The 23,267-nt window shown below is 57.1% G+C and overlaps 2 protein-coding genes across 3 annotated transcripts; both read right to left on the bottom strand.

Moving 5' to 3' along the window:
- Positions 1 to 2: 2 nt before the first annotated feature.
- Positions 3 to 14,895, bottom strand: OSBPL7 (oxysterol binding protein like 7). Of its 2 annotated transcripts, XM_059378752.1 has the most exons (23): positions 14,732 to 14,895; positions 13,233 to 13,386; positions 12,983 to 13,108; positions 12,734 to 12,787; positions 12,016 to 12,129; positions 11,578 to 11,676; positions 11,350 to 11,467; positions 10,622 to 10,725; positions 10,207 to 10,299; positions 9,990 to 10,122; positions 9,810 to 9,904; positions 9,535 to 9,630; positions 8,731 to 8,868; positions 8,083 to 8,176; positions 7,149 to 7,396; positions 6,865 to 7,002; positions 3,464 to 3,527; positions 3,273 to 3,351; positions 1,981 to 2,125; positions 1,721 to 1,865; positions 1,502 to 1,628; positions 1,182 to 1,304; positions 3 to 1,033 (listed from the first exon to the last, which is right to left on the bottom strand). In XM_059378752.1, exons 2-23 carry the CDS (start codon positions 13,305 to 13,307, stop codon positions 925 to 927), a joined length of 2,517 nt encoding a protein of 838 aa, XP_059234735.1. In that variant the 5' UTR covers positions 13,308 to 13,386; positions 14,732 to 14,895; the 3' UTR covers positions 3 to 924. The 2 variants fall into 2 exon arrangements, 1 of the variants encoding a protein (XP_059234735.1); XR_009400176.1 differs by lacking the exon at positions 3 to 1,033 and having other exon boundaries at positions 1,216 to 1,304; positions 1,502 to 1,584.
- Positions 14,896 to 16,831: 1,936 nt separating this feature from the next.
- MRPL10 (mitochondrial ribosomal protein L10) lies at positions 16,832 to 23,175 on the bottom strand. The gene is made up of 5 exons (XM_059380626.1): positions 23,068 to 23,175; positions 20,571 to 20,740; positions 19,561 to 19,725; positions 19,167 to 19,311; positions 16,832 to 17,782 (listed from the first exon to the last, which is right to left on the bottom strand). The coding sequence occupies exons 1-5, from the start codon at positions 23,117 to 23,119 to the stop codon at positions 17,526 to 17,528; spliced, it is 789 nt and encodes a 262-aa protein (XP_059236609.1). The 5' UTR covers positions 23,120 to 23,175; the 3' UTR covers positions 16,832 to 17,525.
- Between the last annotated feature and the right edge of the window lie 92 nt (positions 23,176 to 23,267).

Below are 23,267 nucleotides of genomic sequence, written 5' to 3' on the forward strand. Positions count from 1 at the left end.
GCCAAACTTTGGGACAGTCTTTATTGGAGCTGGAATGTCACTGTGATTCACCTTTCTCAGAAGCAGCCCGTGTGGAAATGAGCAGCAGGAGGGGTGGACGCCCGGCATGGGCTATCCAGGCTGCTTGGGGGACCCTGCTCGCCTGCAAGCAGTACGCGGACACACGCACACATGCACACACTCCCACACAAACTCACACTCTCTCGGGGGTTCTGAGGCCAGGCGCCCTGCCTGCTCCGTGGGCTCCCTGCCTCTGGGACAGGCCTCCTCACTTCTGGGAGGGACCTGCTGAGCTGTGACGGAAGGAAACCGCTTGAAGACAAGGCCGAAGGAGCTAGAAGCCACAGGCATTTAGCAATTTGGGGGAAGGGGGATCCAGGAGGATAGGAGAGATTGTCAAGGGCCAAGCAAAGGGAGCCCCACCGGGCCAGGGCATGGGGCAGAAGATGCTGGAGAGCAGCATGGGGGGGATGGGGGAGGAAGAAAACACCGTCTCTTCTCCTTCACTCAGTCCAACCGCACAGCTGGGGCCAGAACCCTGGGCATAGGAAGCCTGGGGAGCGTCAAGGGGTCCCCTGTGTCCTAGGAAGGCACTAAACGGGGAACAGATCCTGGAGAGCCTGGAGTCTCCCCCAAGGACCCCAAGGGGGACAGAAGGGGAAATGATGGAGCAAGAAGGGGTTTACATGCTGGTTGTCCAGGGCAACGAGACTGGGGAAGCACAGATCCTGCTTCCCAGCCCAAACAGGGTGGGCAATGGGCTGAGATGCAGCCCCTCTGACCGGCAGAAGGGACGGAGCCAGAGCCGGAGCTGCCCCTTTGGTCTCCGGGGCTGTGAGCGGGGGAAGCTGGCCTGCCCCGTGTGTCCATGGGGGGCAGAGGCAGGAGGGAGGAATCCAAGCCTCCTGCCCCCAAGGGCCGGGGCTACCAGAGCACAGCCCCGTCCAGGTTCCCGTAGCCTGGCTCGGCCCGAAGCCTCCAGTATGTGTTGTTAGTCACCCACCACTCCTTCCCACTGCTGTCCATTTGCCGCCTGCGGGAAGGAGGGCGGAACAGCCAGAATCAAGGCCGGGGTTCCCGGATGCTGCCTCCCACAGCCAGCCCCCGCTCAGAGCAAGAAGGCGCTAGGGGAGGTGGAGGGGGGCCTGGAGGGCAGAGACCCTGAGAGAGGGCAGAGCTACCTGAAGAAGCGAGCCTGGTGGACGATGTTGTTCTCCTCCATCACTCTGCGCCTGTCCCGCTGAAGCTGCTCGATCCTTCTCTTCTGGGCCTCAGCGGCCTGTATGTTCCCCTCCTCCAGGTACCTGAGCTTCCAGACGGCAGTCAGTGGAGCTGCCCCCTTCAGACCCAAGCCCTTTATGCCGCGCCCAGCTCTGCCCCCACAAGGAACCCATCTCCTTGAGGCAACTCCAAGAAGGGAGGGCAGGCCCACTCTGGTGGAAACCCACATTGGGCAGTGAGGAGCCCAGCGGTTCTAGGGCGGGGCCGGGCAGACACTGACCTCTGGTCTGGCCGGAGCCGCGTGTCGGTGGAAGGCAGTGACCGCTTCAGCTCTGCCGTCAGCTCATTCAGCTCCAAGGCAAACTGAGTGAAGCCGAAGTTTCGCTCATGGTCTGGGGGCATCGAGTCTGGGGTGGGGGGAATGCAAGGGGCTGGGGCTGGTGGAGGGTGCCAGAGCTGCCCTCACCCCCACCCAACCCTCCCTGACCTTCCCACTTACTGGGTTTCCAGATGCACTGACCGCCGGGCAGGGTCCCCCGGTAGAGGCCCTCATGCCACTTCCCGGAGAGTCGGTGGAGGACACGGCCGCTCCGGCTGAACACGGCACCCTGCACCTCATGGACGTTGGAGCTCCAGTACTTGGCCTGGGATGGGGGGTGGGGGTGGGGACCGGCACTCAGGGGCGTGACCCTTCCCTTGGTTGGGGGAGCAGAGCCATTGCAGGCAGGCAGGCAGGCAGGGCTGGGGTGGCGTGCCCACCTTGCAGAAGGTGAGCTTGCAGTGACAGGAGCTGTCCTGTGTGTTCCTGATGAGCACCTCTCCATAGTGCTCGATCCAGCGCTGGCCACTCAGGATGTTGTGAATGCAGGATGTCACCTTGTTCCACTCGAAGTGGTCCCCGAACCTGAGAGAGACAGAGAGGGGGAGGGCAGCTGACCGGCCCAGTGCAAGTGCCCCCCTGAGCCAGGGAGCCGGGCACAGGAGGTCTGTGGAGAGAGTGTGGGGTGCTGGTTCGGCTTCCGCTGTGAGGGATTGACGGATTTATCAAGCAGAGCAGCCTCCGCAGAAAATTTTGAGCCAATATGTCTCCAGCTCATTTGATAAAGTACCTGAGGGCTGAAGTCACAGGAATAAATACATAGAGGGGGTCCCTGCCCTTGGGAGCCAGGGACCCGGGTAGCGATGCTCACATATAATCCCCGGGGCCACTCCCCACGGCCACTGGGTACTGCTCACTACCCTTACATTATAGAAGAGCAGACTTGAGGCTCTGGGGCAAGTCTCTTCGCTGCTTGTTTTAATTATTAAGTGGCAGAACCAAGACTCCCAGACAGGACTTTGGATTCTGAAGGTCAGGGGCTTCCCGCCTGTGCACTGGCCTCTAGCTAACACCTGGGCCACACAGGCTAAGCCCCCTTCTTCTCTGGCTGTGGCCCCCACTTCTAAAATGGCATGAGGGACGCCTGGGTGGCTCAGCCGGTTGAGCGTCTGCCTTCAGCTCAGGTCACGATCCCAAGGGTTCTGGGATCGAGCCCCACATTGATCTCCCTGCTCAGTGGGGAGCCTGCTTTTCTCTCTCCCTCTGCTGCTCCCCCTGCTTGTACTTTGTGTGTGTGTGTGTGTGTGTGTGTGTGTCTGATAAATAAAACCTTTTAAAAAATAAATAAAATAAAACAAGCTAATGAGGGTGTTTCAAATGTGGTTTGTGATTGGTGTTGAGGTCAGTTTAGATTTCGGGGGTGGGGGTGTCTGGGTGTGTCCGTGCATTGGCTTGAAGTCTCCAATACATTTCTTACTGTGAGTCATGGTCAAAAAAGTGTGAAAGCCGCTGCATCAGATAACCCTGATGAGCCCTTCCAGCTCTACTATTCTAAGATTTTTCACCTTTCTGCATGCACAGCGCTGTAAATGCAGGTGTAAAATGTAGATTCTGCCCCATCTCAAGCAGCTTCAGGCCAGACCTTTCTATCCTGTCGCTACCACCTTGCCACGCCAGCCCAGAGGATGCCTGTGGACTGGGCCTGGGCTGCTGAGCACTTATGAACACCCACCTGGGCAGGCTGACGTTGACTGTCCCCACAGGCACAATCTCCAAGGATTTGCCCCAGAACTTGTTCTTCCACTTCATGTCTAGAGGTGGGTTGGGAGAGAGGGAGAAATGAGACCAGAGAGTTCCAGCACCCCCCTCCCACCACGTGCCCTTCACCCCCACATCCACCCCACCAAGCCCCCCACTCCTTACCTTGCCAGAAGACAAAGTTCTCAGACTCTGCATGGCATGCCGAGATGGGGGGGTGGTGGGAGACCTTGGGGGGCAAAGTAGTTCTTTGACACTGACCCAGAGGACCGTGGGGTCCACTGGTGACCCCGCGGCTTCCTGAACTCCCTGACCCCCATTCCCAGTTCCCCTTCAACCCAGAAGACCAGTTAGTTCCAGGCCTCTTGTCTCTGTCGTCTTCGGCCACCATCCAAATTCTGTCGTCCTCTCTTCTCCCATGGGGCTTCACGTTCCCCCTTCTCATTCACTCCCCCGAGAGCCCCAGAAGCCCTGTTCCAGCTGACAACGTCCTTTAGCAGTGACGCTGGGGCCTCCTCCGGTGCCCTGCCTGGAAGCCAGCCCTCCCGAGGACCCTCTCTCCCCACACTGTCTTCTCCCTCAGCCTCCACACCACAGCTCTGGAAAAACCTGGCCTTGATCTCCTTGGAACAGCTCCATATCTGGAACTTGAACTCGGGTATCCCACAGCCCACAGCCTGGTCTCTCTTCCCATTCCCTGTGCCCCATGGCCCCTGCCAAAATGCCCGGCTGCTCTGGTTCGTAGTGGCCCGTCAGCCCTGGCTTCACCTCCTCCCCCCCTGGCTGAGCTCGCTCCGTCACCTGCACCCTGTCATCCAGCACCCTGGACAACCCGCCACCACCACCCATCGCAACACCTAGCATCAGTCAGCCTCCTCCTTGCTCAGCCTGGCTTCAGACATGGCCACTGGGCCGCAGGGCACACAGCACTGGGAACAACACACTGGGAACTTGAATACCGACCCCCAAACCATCTCTTTCATACCACACGAACCCCCACAATCAGGGAGAGCAGAGAGGGCAACTCCTCCCACCAACTTAATCTCCCACCCTGATGCCACTCCCCTGAAACCCACTGGCAGGCCCAGCCCCTCCTACCGCTTCCTGCAGGCTCCTCCCTCCCCATCCCCCCTGCCCTGCAGCCCTCCCTCTCCATTTCTCTTCCTCTCTGAGCAGAAATATCTTCCTTTTCTTCCACCTTGGAGCACCTGGGTGGCTCAGCCGACTAAGAGCATCCCACTCTTAGTTTCGGCACAGGTCATGATCTCAGGGTTCTGAGATAGAGCCCCGCTGCCAGCTCTGCACTCTTGCGCACTCTGCTTGTTCCTCTGCTCCTCCCCCCCTGCCCTTTACTCTCTCTGTCTTTAAAATACATAAATAAAATCTTAAAAAAAAAAAAAAAAGAGTTAAAAAAAAATAAGGAGTAAATCTTTCTTTTCTGGACACACACACCTTTGCCCAAACATGCACAAAACCAACACTAGGAGCACTGGTTCCCTCACAAGGGTGAGCCAGGGATCATTTTCTACCGTACTTTAGGACTGTGTGAACTTTTCACTTTGTTTTCAAAAACACTTAAAGGTGCCTGCGTGGCTCAGTCGGTTAAGCGTTTGCCATCAGCTCAGGTCATGATCTTGAGGTCCTGGGATGGAGCCCCAAGTTGGGCTTCCTGCTCAGTGGGGAGCCTGCTTCTCCCTCCCTCTGCTCTTCCCCCTGCTAGTCCTCTCTCTCTCTCTTTCTCTGTCTCAAATAAATAAATAAATTCATTTAAAACACAAAACAAAAACAGGGGCACCTGAGTGGCTCAGTGGGTTAAAGCCTCTGCCTTCGGCTCAGGTCATGATCCCAGGGTCCTAGGATCAAGCCCCACATCGGGCTCTCTGCTCAGCGGGGAGCCTGCTTCCTCCCCTCTCTCTGCCTGCCTCTCTGCCTACTTGTGTCTGTCAGATAAATAAATAAAATCTTAAAAAAAAAAAACAGTTAAAACAAACAAAACAAACAAACAAACAAAAACTGCTTCCACTTCACCCCTACCTCTGGCTGAAACCTGCCTCTCCCTCTTCTTTCCTTCCAGGTAAAAATTTTTTTGAAACAATCTGCATTTTTCTCTATTTTAATTTAATCTAAATTTAATTTATTTTAAGAGAGAGAGAGAGAGATTAAACTCACACACAAGTGGGGTGGGGCAGAGGGAGGACAGAATCCCAAGCAGTCTCCCTGCCTAGCACAGAGCCCCACACAGGGCTCGATCTCATGACCCTGAGGTCACGACCTGAGCTGAAATCAAGAGTCAGTCACTTAACTGACTGAGCCACCCAAGTGCCCCTAATTTTATTTTTTAAAGTAAGCTCTACTCCCAACATGGGACTTGAACTCACAACCCTGAGATCAAGAGTCACATGCTTTACTGACTGAGCCAGCCAGATGACCCATTTAATTCTATTTTAAGTAACATTTTTCTCTGTTTTACTTCTTTTTACTACACACCCACTGTAATCCCGGCTTGGCCCTCAGCCTTCTTCTGAAACCTCCCTCACTTGGTTAAACCAACGACACTTTCTGGAAGTCCTGTGGACCATCTGCCCACCCCTTCCCCTCAGAGCTCCTCTGCCTCCCCTGCCCACCCTCCTCTCCAGACCCTCCCCTGGAGCAGCCCGTGACGTCACCCGTCCTCTAAGCGGGCGATGCCTGGGTCTGTCGGCCCCATCCTGTGCTTGAGGAGCTCCGGGCCTACATGGCTCAGGGCCTCCGGGACATCTCCCCCTGGAAGTCAAGCCCACGTGGACAAGGAGTCTCCCTAATTCAGTTACCTTCCTCTCACCCTTTCCATCCTGCTCACTGGCACGGCCACACACCTGCCGAATCCCCCAAACCAGAAATTCCAGGCCACCCCAACTTCTCCCGACCGTCGACCACCTCCCCTATCCCTTAGGCACAACAACATTCTGTTGACCACCGAGGCCTATGAGGAGCAACACACACACACACACAGCTGCCGAGTCTAACGTCCACGCGATCCGGTGGCCAAGGACAGGTCCTCAGCAGCTCTCCCAGGGCTGACCGCAATGGCCTTCTAACAGCCTTCTCTCACCGGGCCTCACACCAATGTTCTTTACAGAGTGCAATTCTGAGCCTGTCACTCCACTGCCTAAACCCCCCCATCATCTTCGCCTTCAGGATATGGAAACAACCACTTCACCTACAGGCTGCTCAGGGTTTGGCCCTGGCTGGCTTCCAGCTGCGTCTCTTGCTCATCCTAACCAGCTCCCGCTGTCCCTTTGTGCAGTCTGGAGCATCCCGTTCTCCACGCCCCGCCCACGCCATACTCCTGGTGCCTGTCAGTTCCTCCCTCAAGGCTTAGCCCGACATCAGCCCCCAGAGCCTGCCTTCCCAGGTGGAACTGACTAGTGGCCGGTGAGCTTCCGGGGTCCCAGCTCTGGAACCTGGCACAGCCACTCCTCGTTTCCAGTAGGTCCCCGGCACTCAGCAGGGGGCTCCCTGGAGAAGGCCGGCTGCCCCCATGCTCTCCCCCAGGTCCCGGCCCTAAAAGCCCACGAGGCTCACACCTGCTCACTGATGAAGCGGAAGCCCCGGTCGGGCCGCTCGCACTCATAGGTCTCCCCCAGGACGGGGTTGAAGGGCTTACAGCCTGCTCGGTGGTACGTGGACGAGTAGGCAGACACGGCAAAGGCCGCGATGTACACCTGCAGGGGGGAGGGCAGAGAGAGCTGGCTGGGTCGGGGGTGGGGGATCAGGGAGTAGAGGGTGCCACCCCACTGCAGGCGAGGACCCGGGGCTGAGGTGGAAGGGCGGCAGCGAGGAGTAGCCGGGCCGGGAAATGTTGGGGTACCATGCGCTCGCAGGGGTCGGCCGTGCGGCTGGCCCGGTCCAGGAGGCTGCTGTACTCGAGCTCCTCGCACAGCCGCTGCAGGGTGTTGAGCGGCTCGTTGAGCTGCACGGGCATGGACACCTTGGACAGGTCCTTGCCGATGTTGTTCCGTAGTATGTTCCACAGGCTCACATCAGTTCCTGGCCCGCTGGCTGCCGGCAGACAGCGGCGACGCGGGGGCCCTGCAGCTCTCCCTGGAACAGACGCCCCTGGGGCCCACCCGGCCACGTCAATCCCCCTCTGGGCACGGCATCCAGACCCAACTGGTGCACAGGCTGGCCTGAGGTGGCGCCCCCCCACCACAGAGGGGTTCCCAGATAGACTCACTCCCAAGCCCCTCTCTGGACTCAGGGCAGCGGAGGTAGGGAGCCAATTGCAAACACGCTTCTGGGCGATTAGGGGGACAGTGGGGTGAGAATCACTCCGAGGGGGCGGTCCCCACCGCGGGAAACCCTGCACCCCAGAAGCCCCCACCCTTATTTTCAGTTCCCCTCCATAAACAGAGAAACCGATTTCAGGTTATATTCAACCCATTTTACAGATGAGGAAACAAGACTCCAAGAAGTAAAATGTCATGTCCAAAGCCACACTGCTAAAGAGTGGCAAGGTGGCAGCTTCCACCTCTGTATCGGGCCCTATGCGAACCTTCTCAGAAGCCTGCACCGGACGCTAGCCCCTAGGCCTGAGCCTGGCCCACGCCCGGAGCCACCCTGGGAACACTCTGTAGCTCACAGCTTAGCCTTCCTCATCTCCTGGGGCCACTTCTGCAGTCAGCATCCCAAGCTGTCAGTCCACCAGCCACCCTGTGAGACTGCCTCCCAGGGGCATGGGCTGTGGACAAACACCATTTCTACCCCTCCCCCAGCCCCTCCATGGCCACACACCCAGTGGGCACCTTTCTGATGGCGCTCAGCTCCCCTGAGGTCCAACACCTCCTCGGACAGGCTGGTGGTGATTTCACTGGTGCACGACTCCTCCTCCTCTGAACCCTGGGATAGGACAGATGAGAGGCTGGGCAGACTGGGCCTCCCTGGGCAGCTGGGCAGTACCCAGGGCCTGGCAAGACTCTGCCCAGCTCATCTGTTGATGGGAAGGGGAAGACGTGTATTTGGGCGGGGCAGGGGGGCATGGCGGTCTGAGCCCGAAGCCCGGCCTCACAGAGTGTGCCCTGCCACTTTGGGAGGGGGATGCCTGGCCCTCTCACTGCTCAAGGACTTAGTGGCACACAGGGACAGGGCAGCATGGCATTGCTGAGATCCAGGCTCGGGGGCAGAGGTCAGGGGTCAGGGGAGTGCTGGGGCTGAGGGGCTTGAAGGAAGATGGCGGGGTGAGGCTGAGGCAGCCATCTTGCTGGAGAACCGAGAGGGGTAAAGCACATTAAACTGGAGGAACAGTTCCCAGCAGAGACTTCTGAGCAGGGACACAAACCCAGCAGGTCTGGACGTGTTGCCAGAGACAGCAGTCGAGGCTGGGAATCTACAAATTCTAGTCTCTCCGGACCCCATCCCAATTTCCCCAGGGTCCCCCCCGCCGCCAACCTTACCTCATTCTCAGAAGAGCTGGCAGAGAGGAGAACCTCACAGGCATCAAAGAACTCTGTGTGGGAATCGGCGAGGGACAGGATGCTGCTCTGGGACAGCTGGGGGGTCAGCTCCCGCCCCTTCATGTACAGAGCTTCTTGCTGTGGGAAGGACAGATGTCAGGCTGGGCTCCCCGGGGAGGGAGAGAACATGGTGGAACAGGAAGGCGTGATGGAAGGAACTGGGAGCAAGGAGACACAGGTTCCCTGCAGCCACTCACCCTGCCTGGGCGCCGACTCTGAGCCCGGCTCCAGGGTTTCCGTGAGTATTAACACAAGCCATCCCGACACTCCCCTTATGCAGCAGGTACAATTAGGACAACCTCCCCCCCCCCCCCCACTTTACAGGTCAGGACACTGAGGCTCAGGGTCACAAAGGAGGCGTGCAATGGAGCCAGATGGAAACCATGGAGCCTGGCCCCAGAGTCTGTGCTCAGAATGCCTAAGTCCCAGCTCAGCCACCCCTCAAGCCGCAATTGTGGGAGCCTGGGCCCCCATCGGTCAGATTCTTTGAGTCTCCGTTTCCTCCACCATGAACTTGAGGGTAAGGACCATGGCCTCACAGGACTCCGAATTAATGGTAAAATCACTCTGCACACACTGGCTGGGCAGGAATGACTACGATGAGGCTGTTGCCAATGTTACAAGAAAGGGCTGGAGTTAGGACTCCTGGGCCCTGTTTTGGGTCTGAAGACCAAGGGTGCCTTCACTTCTGCCGAGGACGAAGGTGCAGGAGAAAGGGTCCCCACAGCTCAGCCTGGCTCCTACCTCCTCGGGGTTGAGGGAGCTGAAGGAGTCTGCGGTGGTGTCCGAGGAGACGGAGAGCGAATGGAGGCGCCTCGGGCCAGCGGAGGCCTCAGAGACCTGCAGGGAGAGGGTGAGGGGCGAGGGGCCAGGAGGACAGAGCCCTCCCCCGCCCACCACGCTGATCTCTGCCTCTGTCCACCGCTCTCGCCCCAGACCCAGCTCGGCTCTCGCCCCAGGCCTGCGGGCCTCGGCCTCCAGCCCTCTCCTCCCATGACTCCCTGGTCCCCGAGCCTCACCCCTGTCCGTGACAGCTCTGAACCCTGGTGCAGGTCCCTCAGGTGGTCCCACTCGGCAGTGAGGGCGGCCAGGACACTGCTGAGGGAGTTGTGCACTGTGGGGACAGGGGGCAGTCGTCAGATTCCTCTTCCTCTCCCTCCACCTGCCTGGTCCCTGCTGCCCCGCCCCCACGCACTCACCCTTCTGGGCCAGTGCCCAGAAAGTCCGCTGCAGGTGGGCATAGTCGGGAGGCGGCAGCCCGCGGGGGCCTGAGGGATCCCGGGACTCCAGATAGCGAGACAGGTTGGGAACAGAGCCATGGAGATGACCAACCTGTAGGTGAAGGGCAGGGATCAAAGGTGACAGCCTCTTTTGGGGCCTCCCACCGGGCAGCTTGGGGTCCACGCGTTGCCTCACCCGCCCGATCGTGTCATCCTTGGCAAAGCTCTGTGTACACCACATGCGGCTGGTCCGCTTCCCCTTCCTGGGTCTCTCGGTCGTCCCTGAGGCCTGGCACATGGAAGACGGTGGGGAGGTTGGGGGGGTGTCACTCGAGGTGGGGAGAAGGGCAGCAACCACAAAAGCCAAGGAAAGAGGCAGATGGGCCCAGAGGGGGGGCCCAGAAACATTTCAGAGTTAGAAGATGCACTGGTACAGCAGGAAAGGTTCAGCCCCAAGGGGCAGAGAGAGACCCGGAGACAGCCTGGATATGGAAGGGGAGCCAGCCAGGCACACGCATGGGTCTCCAGGGAAGTGTAGCGTGTAAGGGGACCTGGGGCTCTGTCCCAAGGAAGCGGTGGGAGTCCCCTGGGCTTCTCCCCGCTGGCCTCACCTGGTGCGTGGGGATAACAGGGGCTGAGGGGATCCGGTGCAGGGACTCCAGGCTCTGGAGGAGTCTGTGTAGTTCCTGGAGCTTCCCCTGACACTCTGAGAGCTCTGTGGGAAGAAGGAATGAGGAAGTCCCTCTCCCAACACTGACCAGGTACCCCAAAGTCTGTCCCTCCGCTTCCCGTCCTCCTCCAAACACTTCAGCCAGCAGCCATAGACCCCGGACCCTCAGCTCAGGAGCCCAGGGCAGCTGCCACATCTCACCCTGGGGCCAGGCCTCACGTTGGATTCCTGAAAGGGCTGGCACCCCAACCCCCCACAGCCTCCATGACATACCTTAACTCTGCTGCTTCTGCACAGACTGACCCTTTCTGTCCCCACTCGCTGGCCCTTCCCTCTCCCGGGACAGCATCACAGGCGCCCCTCCAGGAACCCAGCTCTAGGGCCCGCCCCATCCCTCCCTGGACTGGCATGCTGTATCTTCTTGTTGCGGAGTCTGGGCTCTGAGTCCTATCGGTGTGTCCGGGGCACCAGTCCTGTCCTCTTCTCTAGGACTGGTGCTCCCCAGGGCAGGCCCAAGTAGACCTGGTCAGTTGGAGGCCAAGGCTGTCTCCTCCAGCAGCCCAGGTTCCCGGAGGCAGGGGACAGTCTTGCTTCTTGTGACTGCTGATGCCATCTAGACCCAATAGCACGGGCCCTGCCCACAGAGGCACAGTGCCGTGGGCCCCTCACCATGAGAGCAGCGGTCTAGCCCATCACTGTCCCTCAGCCAGGAAGACACCTTCTCCCGAGGTCCAACCCCAGGTAGAGTCGAAGCGCTGCCAGCTGCTGGAAGCTGGGCACCAGGAACCTGTGGGGTGAGTCAAGGGTGAGGCGGGACAGTTCCCGCCTCCCTTGGTCTCATGGTTCCCTGAAGCCACCATCCCTCTGTCACCTGCCCCTGCACAGGGCCCTTCTTACCTTCCGGTGAGTGGTGCCGGGCAGTGAACCTCGGGGCATGGTCAGGCGGTGGGCACGAAGCTGCGCCACCCAGCTCTGGAACAGGTCCTGGGATTTGATCTGCAGAGGGGGTGGAGATGGGGACAGAAACATGAAAGGAAGGACTGCTCCACTGGGGCAGGAAGTGAGGGCTCTGATCCCCAGGCAAGCAGTCTCCCCCTGTGGTCCCCAGCTTGGGCAAAGGCTTCCTGCAGGGAGGCAGGGCACAGCTTCCCCCTTGGTTGTTTACCCAACAACCAAGAAGGAAGGTGGTTTGCCATTGGCCATTGCATAGACGGTTACTCCCTTGCTGTCAACCTCAGGGACAGACCCCCCCGCCCCCACTCCTCTTTCCAGTAGTACCCTTGTGTCTCTGCTAGGCTGAGGCCCAAGCCACTACTTGGCTCCCAGGAATGTCACCTTGAGGTGGTAGATGTTGTCTTCAGTGTCAAGGTCAATGCGCTGGGCCTTTTTGTTGATGGACATGACAGACAGTCTGACGTCAATGGAGCCATGAAGCTTCCCCTTGGTGATCTGGAGTGGAGGATTGGCAGGGGGGAAATGGGACTGTTTTTAGGCCCCTGGGGACCACAGAGCCACCATCTTCCTGAGGCTCAAGGGCCAGGCAGTGGGTTCACCCTCGTCCCCAAGCATCGTCAGGGACTTGTCAGTCATCCTCCCGTGCACATAACACCCCACTATGTCAAGTCCCATTCTGAACTTCAGGGAGTAAGGGAGCAAGGAAAACTGCTCTCAGAAATCTGCAAGGCCGAGAAGGCAAACACCCTCTCGGAGGGAGAACCTGAGCACGCGGGTCTTCGGTTCCTGTCTCCAGCACAGGAAGGGGATGAGGGCACAGATTAGAAAGCTCCTGCTTCCTGGACGCTAATTTTTGTGCCAGGCAGTGTTTCGAGGGCCTTTGCCAAGAGGACAGCCCAACAAACAGGGGGTCATACTCTCTCCATCTTAGAGATGAGGGAGTTGGGGCCCAGGGAAGGAACTTGCCCAGGACCCCACACCCAGAAATGGTGTAACTGGGATCAGACCCTGCTCTGGTGGATTCCAGAAGTCCCCTGCCTATTCGGAGCATTCTGGGGCCACACTTATCCCCTGACCCCCGGCAGAGGCCCTGACTCACGTCTTGCCGCGTGGTTGCATAATGAAGGATCCCATCCTCGAGCACAAAGTATCTCTGTGATGCGGCCCAGAAGGAACGAGAATCCAGGAGGCCGAGAGAAAACGGTTTGGGGAGAGAGCAACCACACACGTGGACTTTTCTTCTCTGCGCGCGCGCACACACACACACAACCTCCCCCCCCCTCCCCGCCTCCCCGCCCCCCCTCCCTGCCCCTGCATCTGGCCCCTCCCTTCACCCTGCCCACCCCACCTTGTGCCAGCCCTTCAGAGGCCACTTCCTTTTCTTGAGCAGGTGGCCTTCCTTCCTCTCTGGCATGACACCCTCTGCTCCCAGCCTGCTCCGAGGCTCCTCGACCACCTCCCACAGCTCGGAGGCCTGCAGTCCAGGACAGAGAGGAAGGACAGTGGCTGGAAAGGTGACCAAATCTGCCCCCCACTTTTGGGCCAAGCTCTATCTGCACCCCCCACAACCGCCACTGCCTGCTTCCCCACCCGCAGACCTGCTGGGCACTGCTCAGCTTTGTAGACTGAATGCTCTCGGCCAACGAGTTAGGGACCCTCTCTTGGAAGTCCATGGAGAAGGGAGCGGCTGCTCCCTGCCGAGAAGGTGGAGCAGGTGGAAGCAGAAGGATGTCACCTTGTCCTGAGCGGACCCTTGAAGCGAGAGAGAGACCCCCGTGAGCACAGGCCCTGCTATCACCTTCTCCGCCTCCACCCCATCCCGCAATGTCTGAGATAAGAGCTCACAGATGTCTCTGCTCACTGGCCAGGCCTCTCCGAGTCTGTCCCTTCCCCACCCTGGGCCGATTTCCCTGCCCATACCCCATGGCTGCGGCCACTGCTCAGAGAGGTGAAAGGGCTGAACTAGCATGCAGCCCGCAGGCCAGTGCCAAGAGAAAACCACAAGAGTCCGCCCAGCCCCACCTTGGGCCCACACTCTCTGGCTCTAGGAAACACTCAGTGCTTTCTCTAGAGGATTCCCTGGGGGTGATCAGAGATGGGGCATGGGAGTGAAAAAAGAGGCTCTAAAAAAGGACAGAGGAACTCAGAGACTGGACTTCCTGCAGGACCCCTGGACATCGCTCCACCCCGCTGCCGCCGCCGTCAGTTGGAGACTACTCTGCCGTGATCACCCTGCAGAACGCTCGTAACCCCTTCATCCCAACTCCCTACCAATCAGTCTCCAGGTCCTCTATCTTCTGCATGGGGAAACTGAGGCCTAAGACCGCACCCCCCCATCCCCATCGTTCCCTGTGCCTTCACCCTGGGATGCCTGCCTGAGACCCTCAGTACCCCCCCCACAAAGCCTCCCTTTATCCTCCCAGTCCTTGGGGCTCCTGAGAAGTACCACCCACCCGGAGAGAGCAGGGGACTGGGCCCATGGAGGCACCGTGTGCAGGAGAAGAGGTGACTGAGAATATGCCAAGGTCCACACAGGTCCCGCAGCAGTGCCCACAGGCGCCCTTGGCACCAGCCCTGGCCGTCCTGGCTCCACGGGGAGATCAATAATGCATGAGGCTCCGTGTGTGTGAGACAGGGAGGGGACTGGAGGGGCGAGGCTGGCCCGAGGCTGGGCAAACAGCTCAGATCTTCCAATGGAGCCAGCAAGCACCTGAGGAGCTGAGACCAGGAAGGGGCAGGGACGCGGTGGGGTTGTGGTGGCCGGGAGGCCGGGACGGAGGGGTCCAGAGTGCAAGACGCTGACCCGGGGGGTTGGGGGGCAAAACTCCTGCTTCTGGCCATTGAAAGTTCCCAAACTCTTCCAGTGTTTGGGTACCTCTGTGCCCTTTTCCTGGCCGTGGAGGATCCCGGACCCTCACTGCAGGCGGGTGGAGGCGGAGGCTCTGCCCCGAGAGGGTGCGGGATCGAGGTGAGCCAGGTCAGTGCCCCATTTCTACTCCCATTCCCACCCCTGTCTCCGGAGGGGCAGACCCACCAGCTTCAGGGGGGAGGAAGCCTGCCCAGGGGATGTCAGCGGATGCCAGCGCGGCCCCCTTACCCCAGGGTCCATGGACGCCAGTGCTCCTTGGCCCGCACACCGCTCTGCCTCTGAGTCACCGTCTCCGAGTGGCCCGCTCCCTCCTCACGGAGCTGAGCAGTGGCAGCAGCTGCTGCAGGAACCAGGAAGGAAGGAGACGTCGGAGCCTCCCCTCCAGCCGGATCTCCCCACCTCCCCCTCCCCGGCCCCTCCTCCGCCAAGCTCCAGGCGGCCGCTCAGCTCTGCCCCCCTGCTCCCGGGAGGACTCAGGGCTGAACGGACTCCCCAGCACCAAGGTAGCTTGGGAGTGGGGGCAGAGTCCCCACTGGGCGCCGTTCCAGACAGATCACGGAGGACTAGGGAGCTGCTGGCCTCGGGCCAGCGTTGGTAAAGGGTTTACTCGGACTAGGATGGCCTTGACCCCAGTTAGTACCCAAGGCCATTTCCTTATTAACCACCCCCCTCTCCTTTTACATCTGAAAATAGACTGCAAAATTTGGAGGCAGCAAAGGTATCAGGTTTGACGGGAAGGGATGGATGCCCCTGGGGGACCACAGTAGACAGTGCCAACAGCACAGTCAGCCACGCAGCCACAGCTCAGAGGGCCAGGCAGCGGCCGCCACCGGGGTGGGGGGGCGGGACCCACTGTGGCTGGAGGCACCTATGCACGTAACACAAAATCCCCAACTTGCAGTCTTTGGACGGGGAGCAGGCCTGCAGCAGTGACCAGGTGGCAGTTAGGAAGGGCTGACTGGAGCCAGCTCAGGGACCCCCGGCCTCCCTCTCTGAGCACCTCTGTTCTGCTGCAGTACTGTGTCGAGCTCAGTACTGGATTCTAACTAAAAATCAACTCTTGGGGCGCCTGGGTGGCTCAGTGGGTTAAACCTCTATCTTTGGCTCAGGTCACGATCTCAGGGTCCTGGGATGGAGCCCCATGTCGGGCTCCCTGCTCAGCAGGGAGCCTGCTTCCCCCTCTCTCTCTGCCTGCCTCTCTGCCTACTTTTGATCTGTCAAATAAATAAATAAAATCATTAAAAAAAAAATAAACTCTTAAGAAACCTGGGACACCTGGATGACCTAGTCAGTTAAGCGTCCTCTGACTCTCTTCCCCTCGGGGTCTGGAAATCAAGCCCCGTGGAGGGCTCTGGCTCAGCGCAGAATCTGCTTGAGGTTCTCTCTGCCCCTCTGTTCCTTCCCCCCACTCTCATACACGCATTCTTAATAAAGTCTTTGTAAAAAAGGTCTAACCCTGGTTAAAATGAATGCAAAATGGACTCACAGCTTTAAGCAGTGAGGCTGCTTTCTGGGAAGTGAGTTTTTAATGGCAGGGCCTCAGGCATCAGCAGCAGGTGAAGGATGCAGTGCGGGTTCTTTGGTCCAGAAGGAATATGGGCAACCTCCTCCCCCCCAGGCCTCGGTTTACCCTACAGGATCCAACACATTTCTTGGGAGATGCCTGTTTTCTCAGCCATTCATAGCCTCAGCACAGCTCCTGCTGACCCAGGAGGGCGTTGCTGGCATCCAGCAGGTGTCTGGGAGTCAGGGAGGGCATTGGGCAGCATTGGCCAGAACAGCTCTGACATCCACGAGCCTCCGGAGCCTTTTAACTCACTTTAGATTGATCAAGCATCCCTGGGGCATATAACACCGAGCTGGGAACCGTGGGAAATCGGACCCAGACCAGGACACAGAACAGAACACAGCCAGAGCGGCTGTGGCACGGCCTCAGATCTGGGAGGAAAGCACGACAGCCACCTTCCCTACTCCAATCAAGGACAAGGGCAGGCTTCTAGTTAAACATTCTAATTCATTAGGAACTTTTGGTTCTCCAAAATTGGGATGAGGCCTTCCATCAAGAGCCCCCAGACCCCCTCATTAATACAGAATTCTCGTTTGGCCCAGCTGTTGTTCAGAATCACGTGGATCATGCTGGCTAATGGGCAGAGCTGGCAGCCGCCTTCAAAAGGACAAACAAGTAAGAGATGCCATGTGGGATTGGTCCAGGGAGGCAGGGGACCTGGACATGGAAAGAGAAAGGACATTGTAGGAGGGGAAGTGAGAATCAGAGGTGGCCGTGAGAATAAGACTACACAGAGGATATACCAGCTCACACACAGCAAAACAAGAGGAAGTAAAATGCATTTCATTTTATCATCAACCAGTGCTCCCAACCTTTCCATAATGTGACACACCCCGAGGGTGGAGAATTAATACTCAGGCACACCCCGGACCCTAATGAGGAAGCTCGAGGGCAGAAATCCAGGGAACAGTCTTCTGAGCAGAGAGAGAGCCTAGTTCAAGTCCCTGTTTGGCCTCTTATTAGCTGCATGACCTTGGGCAGACTACTGAACTCTGTGAAATGGGTGTGATATGGAGACATAGTGAGAACTGAGGGATGTCAAGTGGTGAGCAGAGCCTGGCTCTCAGCACAAGCACCGAGGGGGAACCAATCCAGCACAGCGCACCGTCGAGGGGACAGGCCAGGAGACATGTGCAGCAAGGGACAATGACATGGAGGCAGAGTGCAACTTCATCTGTTCAGCTTCTCTGCCCAGGGCCCGGAGAGCCGAAAGCCTGTTCCTGTTAGGTCCCAGGGAGGGAATACTGGAGACAAAGACAGTGTGACTCAGAGCCTCTATTCGGAAATGGGGTATCTCTGCATCCCCGTGTGGCCCTGTGTCTGGGAAGTCAGGCTCAGCAAAGTCAGGTCACAAATGCCACTCCCCACCCCAAGTGCTTCCACATCTCTGATGGATGAGGGTGCGGCCCACAGGGGCAGAGTGTGTTTATGGGCGGGCCGGGTACAACAGGCTGACTAGGAGTTCGGAATAGGGTCAGGAGAAGTGGGCTGCCCGCCGGCCGGCACAACAGAGTCCCCCGCCTGTTGCTGTCTGATGTACTGGTCCAGCAGGGCCGTCAGCTGGAAGGACTGGTGCTGAAGCAAGAGGTGGGTCTGGGCCACGCGGAAGGTGAGCCCTCCTACCAGCTCGCCCTGCACCAGGGCCAGGCTGGGAAGCTGGGAGTAGTTGATGAAGCCTTGTCTGCTGAGGATGGCGTCATCAACGCAGCCACCTGGAAGAACACAGGGTCAGCTGGGCACCACGAACGCCTCTCTCCTCTGAAAACAACGATTGAGGTCCCAACGCATGCTCTGTTGCCCTTCTCCACCTCCCAGCCCTCCCTGAATCTGGTGCCCCCCTCAGTCGGGGACTATTCGCCTCCCTTCCTTCCAAACTCTTCCCTAGAAAACCCTGACATAGGACATCCACCTGGCCCAACTGCCACTAAGTCATGGTTTCCTAAACTTTCTTAAAGAACCACAGGGCTCGGGGTGCCTGGGTGGCTCAGTGGGTTAAGCCTCTGCCTTCAGCTCAGGCCATGGTCTCAGGGTCCTGGGATCAAGCCCCGCATTGGGCTCTCTGCTCCGCGGGGAGCCTGCTTCCCCTCTCTCTCAGCCTACTTGTGATCTCTGTCAAATAAATAAATAAAATCTTGAGAAAAATAAAAGAACCACAGGGTGTGTATTAGTGGGGTAGGGGGTGGTCCACAGAGACCTATAAAACCAGTCTTCTCTATAAAAGAACCATCTCTGGGCATCCCCAGCATCAGAGGAGTCTGGGAAACATTGCTCCCTGCCCTTTGGTGTCCCTTATCTGGGGGGGTTTGTTTTAAGTATCACCGTCTGTGGGGTGCCTGGGTGGCTCAGTGGGTTAAGCCTCTGCCTTCGGCTCAGGTCATGATCTCAGGGTCCTGGGATCAAGCCCCACATCTGGCTCTCTGCTCAGCAGTGAGCCTGCTTCCCCCTCTCTCTGCCTACTTGTGATCGCTCTCTCTCTCTGTCAAATAAATAAATAAAATCTTAAAAAAAAAAAAAAAGTATCACCGTCTGTGTGGCTTTCTGTACCCCACTGCTAGACTCAAGGTGTCTGAACTTCCTCTCCCTGCAGAGGCCTCTCTGCTTTCCCTCCTCTTCTCCCCAGGGCAGAACTGATGCCGGACTGGGGGCGCCTGGATGGCTCCGGATGTTAAGATCCGAATCTTGGTTTTGCCTCAGGTTATGCTCTCAGGCTTGTGAATCCAGCCCTGCATGGGACTCCCTGCTCAGCATGGAGTCTGCTTCTCTCCCTCCCCACCTCCCTCTGCCCCTGCCCTTCACCCGCCCCCGCTCCCTAAAATAAATAAATATTAAAAAGAGAAAAAGAAGGGAGAGGGAGATGGAGGGAGGGAGGGAGAAGGAAGGATGGGCAGACGCAGAGTAGTGAGCCAACATAGGTTCCGGAAGGACACAGGTAGCCCTCAACAAATGGTGCTACTGACTCAGGCCCCATCTGTGAGTGATCGCCCCCCACAAGGATGGCCACAGTTCTACTCACGTGTACTTAGCAGATGGCATCAGGCCGCGGTAGCACCCACTCCCCTTAATCCCCATCCTCAACCCACAAGGGTGCTTGCTCACCTAGCAGTGGCAGGAAGGGCACACTCTTCAAGATTCGTACCATCTCCTTGACCTTGGGCTCCTCACTGACCAGCAGGAAGTTGTGCCCCACAAAGAGGGGCAGCAGGTTCTGGTACTTGGAATCCTCCAGGAAGGGCTTTAGAACCTGGAACAGCAGGATAAACGGCTTCCTGGGGACAAGTGGGAGGAAAGGCTGCCCACCCCAGTCACAGGCCAAGTCAGGCTGTGGGTGCAAGCTGACAGTCTCCTCGGCCCCCAGCCACAGTGCAGGCACCAGACTGGAGGGTTGCCTGGGGTGGGGGGGGTTGAACAACCTGATCTGGGAAGGGGCCCTGCAGTCCGCGTTGGCAGAGGCAGGGGAGCAGGGTGCCCGCACCAGAGGGCTGCTCCCTACCTGGTTGGGGAAGACCTTCAACAGGATCTTGTGCTTCCGAAGCCGGTGCCGTATAAGCAGCTTGTCCTCTGCACTCAGAGCCACATTCTGGCAGACAGCTATCATTCGGTTCTCTCGGAAAACCGTGTCTATCTCCCGACGGAGGAGGCGGATCAGGCCTGTTTCCTGTAGTCAGGAAGAGATGACCCAGGGCACATCAGCTGCCCTTCTCCTTGTCCCCCTTTCTCCCCAGGGGAACGGGTGCTGGGACCCGCAGGGATGCCCAAACGGGGGAAATATGGGTGTTCAGGAGGAGGGTTGGGGCCCTGCCTCTTAGGACATGCTCCCCCTCCCATTCTGCCCTTCGTTTTTGTCGGATAACCACGATCTTTAGAGCAGCGTTGTCACACCTGACAAAGCTCGTCCCCATGACCTGGTCACTGGTCTGACCCAGTCAACATTTGACAATAATGTGGTCAAAATTACTTTCTTTCTCTGATGCTGCATTCATGTTGAATCAATTCACCAATTATAAACATAAGATAATTCTTTTGCAGTGTTAATTCAGAACCGAGGAGAAGACTTCATTTTCTGAAGACAGTATTTCTCAAAATTGACAGCATGTGGGCCTGACAATAAGCATAAAGGTACAAATTCCCCTGGTCTTTCTGCTCTTTTTAAGGACAAAAAAGTTCCTCCCATTCCTCTAGGAAAACATAGAAGCTTCAAGTCCTTTCAAGACAACAGAGATACTCTCCCCTATCTCCACCTGCTTGCATAACTTTCACACGATTTGGGGGAGACCAGTAAAGAATGAAGGAAATCCAGGAGGCCCATCCAATCCATAGTGCCCAAAATGCCAAGCAGATTCAAGCGCACATTTCATTTTAAAACATCTGGCCCACGGGGTCAAAGGGGGGAAGTAATGATGTGGAGGGGTAGGTCCTGGAGAGCTACTTCATTATGGCGTCAGAGACAAGGTCACATGAATCCACCATCCCAGCACCAAGGACGGGCAGTGTCCTCCTTACCTCGGGTGGGGGACTGGGAGGACTTGGTAGGCATCTTGGGTTGATAGCGGGTTTTGGGGGGATATACTCAGTCACAGCCATCAGCTTCTGCCGCTGGAAATGCATCACACGACGATGGCGGGTAACAGCCTTAGAGCCACAGCGGATGGTCTGGAGGGTGGGCAGCCGACCTAGGAGGGGAAAGGGCAACACTGGGACGTGCAGCTTCTGGGAGTCCTTAGTCAGTCTCAGATGGAGAAAAAGCCCACCCTTGAGAAAGACAACCATGGCTCACAGAGCTAGACCCAACACAAGAGAGGGACAAGGAATTGTCTGCTAGGAATTCTAAATCCCCCAAACTTCCCTTCTCTTTAATGAGTGACCTGAGGTCAAATGTTTGATCCTTTGAGGCTCCCACTTCTCCAGCTCTTCTCTATATACAGAGATGGGTTGGAGGGGGAGATAAGAACAAGGGAGAAAGTATATTTGAACACATTAAAAAAGGGGGGAGAGGATTGAGCAAATTTTTTTCCTATTTTTTTTTTTAAGATTTTATTTCTTTCTTTGAGAGAATGTGATGGAGAACACAGAGCAGGGGTGGAGAGGCAGAGGGCGAAGGAGAAGCAGACTCCCCGCTGAGCAGGCAGCCTGACACATGGCTCGATCCCAAGACCCCGGGATTATGACCTGAGCTGAAGGCATGTGCTTAACCCACTGAGCCACCCAGGCCTCCTGCAAATTTTTCTTAAATAGCCAAATAGTAAATCTTTAAAGTTAAAGAACCATACAGTCTGAAACTACTACTCAACTGTGCCATCGTATCATGAAAACAACCCTAGACAATATGAAACAAACAGAAGTGGCTGTATTCTAATAAAACTTTATTTATAAAATATGGTGACCAGTCCTGCCGCAATATGGCAACCCCTGGTTTAAGCCAACCGTTCTCAAGGTGTGCTCCCTTTACTCAGCCAGCAACATCAGCATCTCCTGGTAACTGGTTAGAAACCTAAGTTCTCACGGCCTGTCCTGGTCCTCCTGAATCAGAAACACTGGAGGGGAGCCCAGCAAACAGTGGTCTCTAATAAGCCTTCAAGTGTTACAGATGCATGCTGAAGTCCAAAACCACTGCTCTAGAACTGCTCTGAAGCCTTCACCCATGAATTGAAGCAAGAGGGAAAAGAAGTTACACGGCCCTCACAGCTCCCCCAAACAAGCCTCCCCTTCCCTTGTTCTTGTTTACAGGCATCGCTGGAGAGCACGCCTCAGAAGATAAGGGAGCCACTTGAAAGCTGTAAGCCTAACTGACCCTTTCATCTTCAATGAAAGGACCCAGGCTAGAGCTTCAGCCCTACCCAAGACTGGGATGGGGTCTCAGGGAAAAGGTCAGCTAGAAGGTGGCTCTAATAGAGAGCATGGAGGTTTCCTGGGGTGAGAGGTTTTATTGCCAGCAGCCACAAAACCTAAGTTAAGAACACAGGTTTTGGATCAGATGAACCAGATTTTTTTTTTTTTTTTTTAAGAGACAGAGGTAGGGGGGTGCTCAGAGGGAAAGCAAGTATGCCAAGCAGGCTCCAAGCTCAGCAGCACCGAGCCTGAAATGGGCTCAATCTGACCACCCTGAGATCAGGATCCAAGCTAAAACCAAGAGTTGGATCCTTAAATCTTCTGAGCCCCCCAGGTGCCCCCCCTAGATGGAATAAGATTTTAATCTCTTCTGCCACTTACTAGCTGTGACCTTGACCAGTCACTCAACTGCTCTAAACCTGAAATTCTTCACCTGTAAAGAGGAGATGATCATGACTTACTTCTCCGTGACATGCTTTAAGATTTAAATGAGATAATACATGTAAATCATTTATTTACCACTGTGCCTGGCCTATATTATGTGAGTGAAATCATTCATTAAACAAATGTCTATTGCATGCTTAATGCCAGGCACCACGCCACCTGCCGGCTATGCCGAATGAATATAAGGGTTCTGCCTTTACCGAGTGTGAAGTCTAAAACAGGAAACAACACATAAAAAAATGCAAAATTACAGACTGAGGGGTGAAAGGGGTCCATAAAGAGGCTGCAAAATACACATTTTAACAATAGAAACCTGCTTTGCAGAAGGTGACCAGGGCAGGCCTGAGCAGGTGACATTTAGGCCGAGACCGTGAAAAGGTGGCACAGCGCCAAGGTCCGGGCGGGCAGTGGTACAAGCAAAGGAAAGTGGAGGCGAGCAGGAGCTGGGTGGTGGATTACAGAAACCCAGAGAAGGAAGGGGGCCTCGGGCGGAGGGAAGAAACACTGTGGTTGTCGCTGTCATTGTTGCTGCGCTGCTGTTACTTCTAATGTCTGCAGCCACAGGGAATTAGACGGAGGAAGGAGACCAGCGATCTAGCTGAGTTCAGGGGTCATCAGGAGCTGTCTGGAGTAAGAGATTGCGGGAGAGGGTCAGTAGTGGAGGAGGGGAGACAGAACTAGAGAGCGCCGTCCGGAACGCGCCATGAGGACCTGGGCCGCTCCTTACCCGCCCGGGGCAGGAGACCCCCTCGCAGCATCCCAGACACGGCCGCAGCCATCGCCACCGGAAGCACAGACGGGAGCCGGGAGGGACAGAAGAGCTAAGGATTGTGGGAAGTCCTGGGACCGGAAACAGCCTGCGAATCCGCCGGCTGGAGCACCAATCCGCATGCGCTGAGCCGCTGCGAGCCCGCCCCACTGACGCCC

This window comes from Mustela nigripes, chromosome 16, assembly GCF_022355385.1.
Source record: "Mustela nigripes isolate SB6536 chromosome 16, MUSNIG.SB6536, whole genome shotgun sequence".
NCBI classification, from domain to species: domain Eukaryota; kingdom Metazoa; phylum Chordata; class Mammalia; order Carnivora; family Mustelidae; genus Mustela; species Mustela nigripes.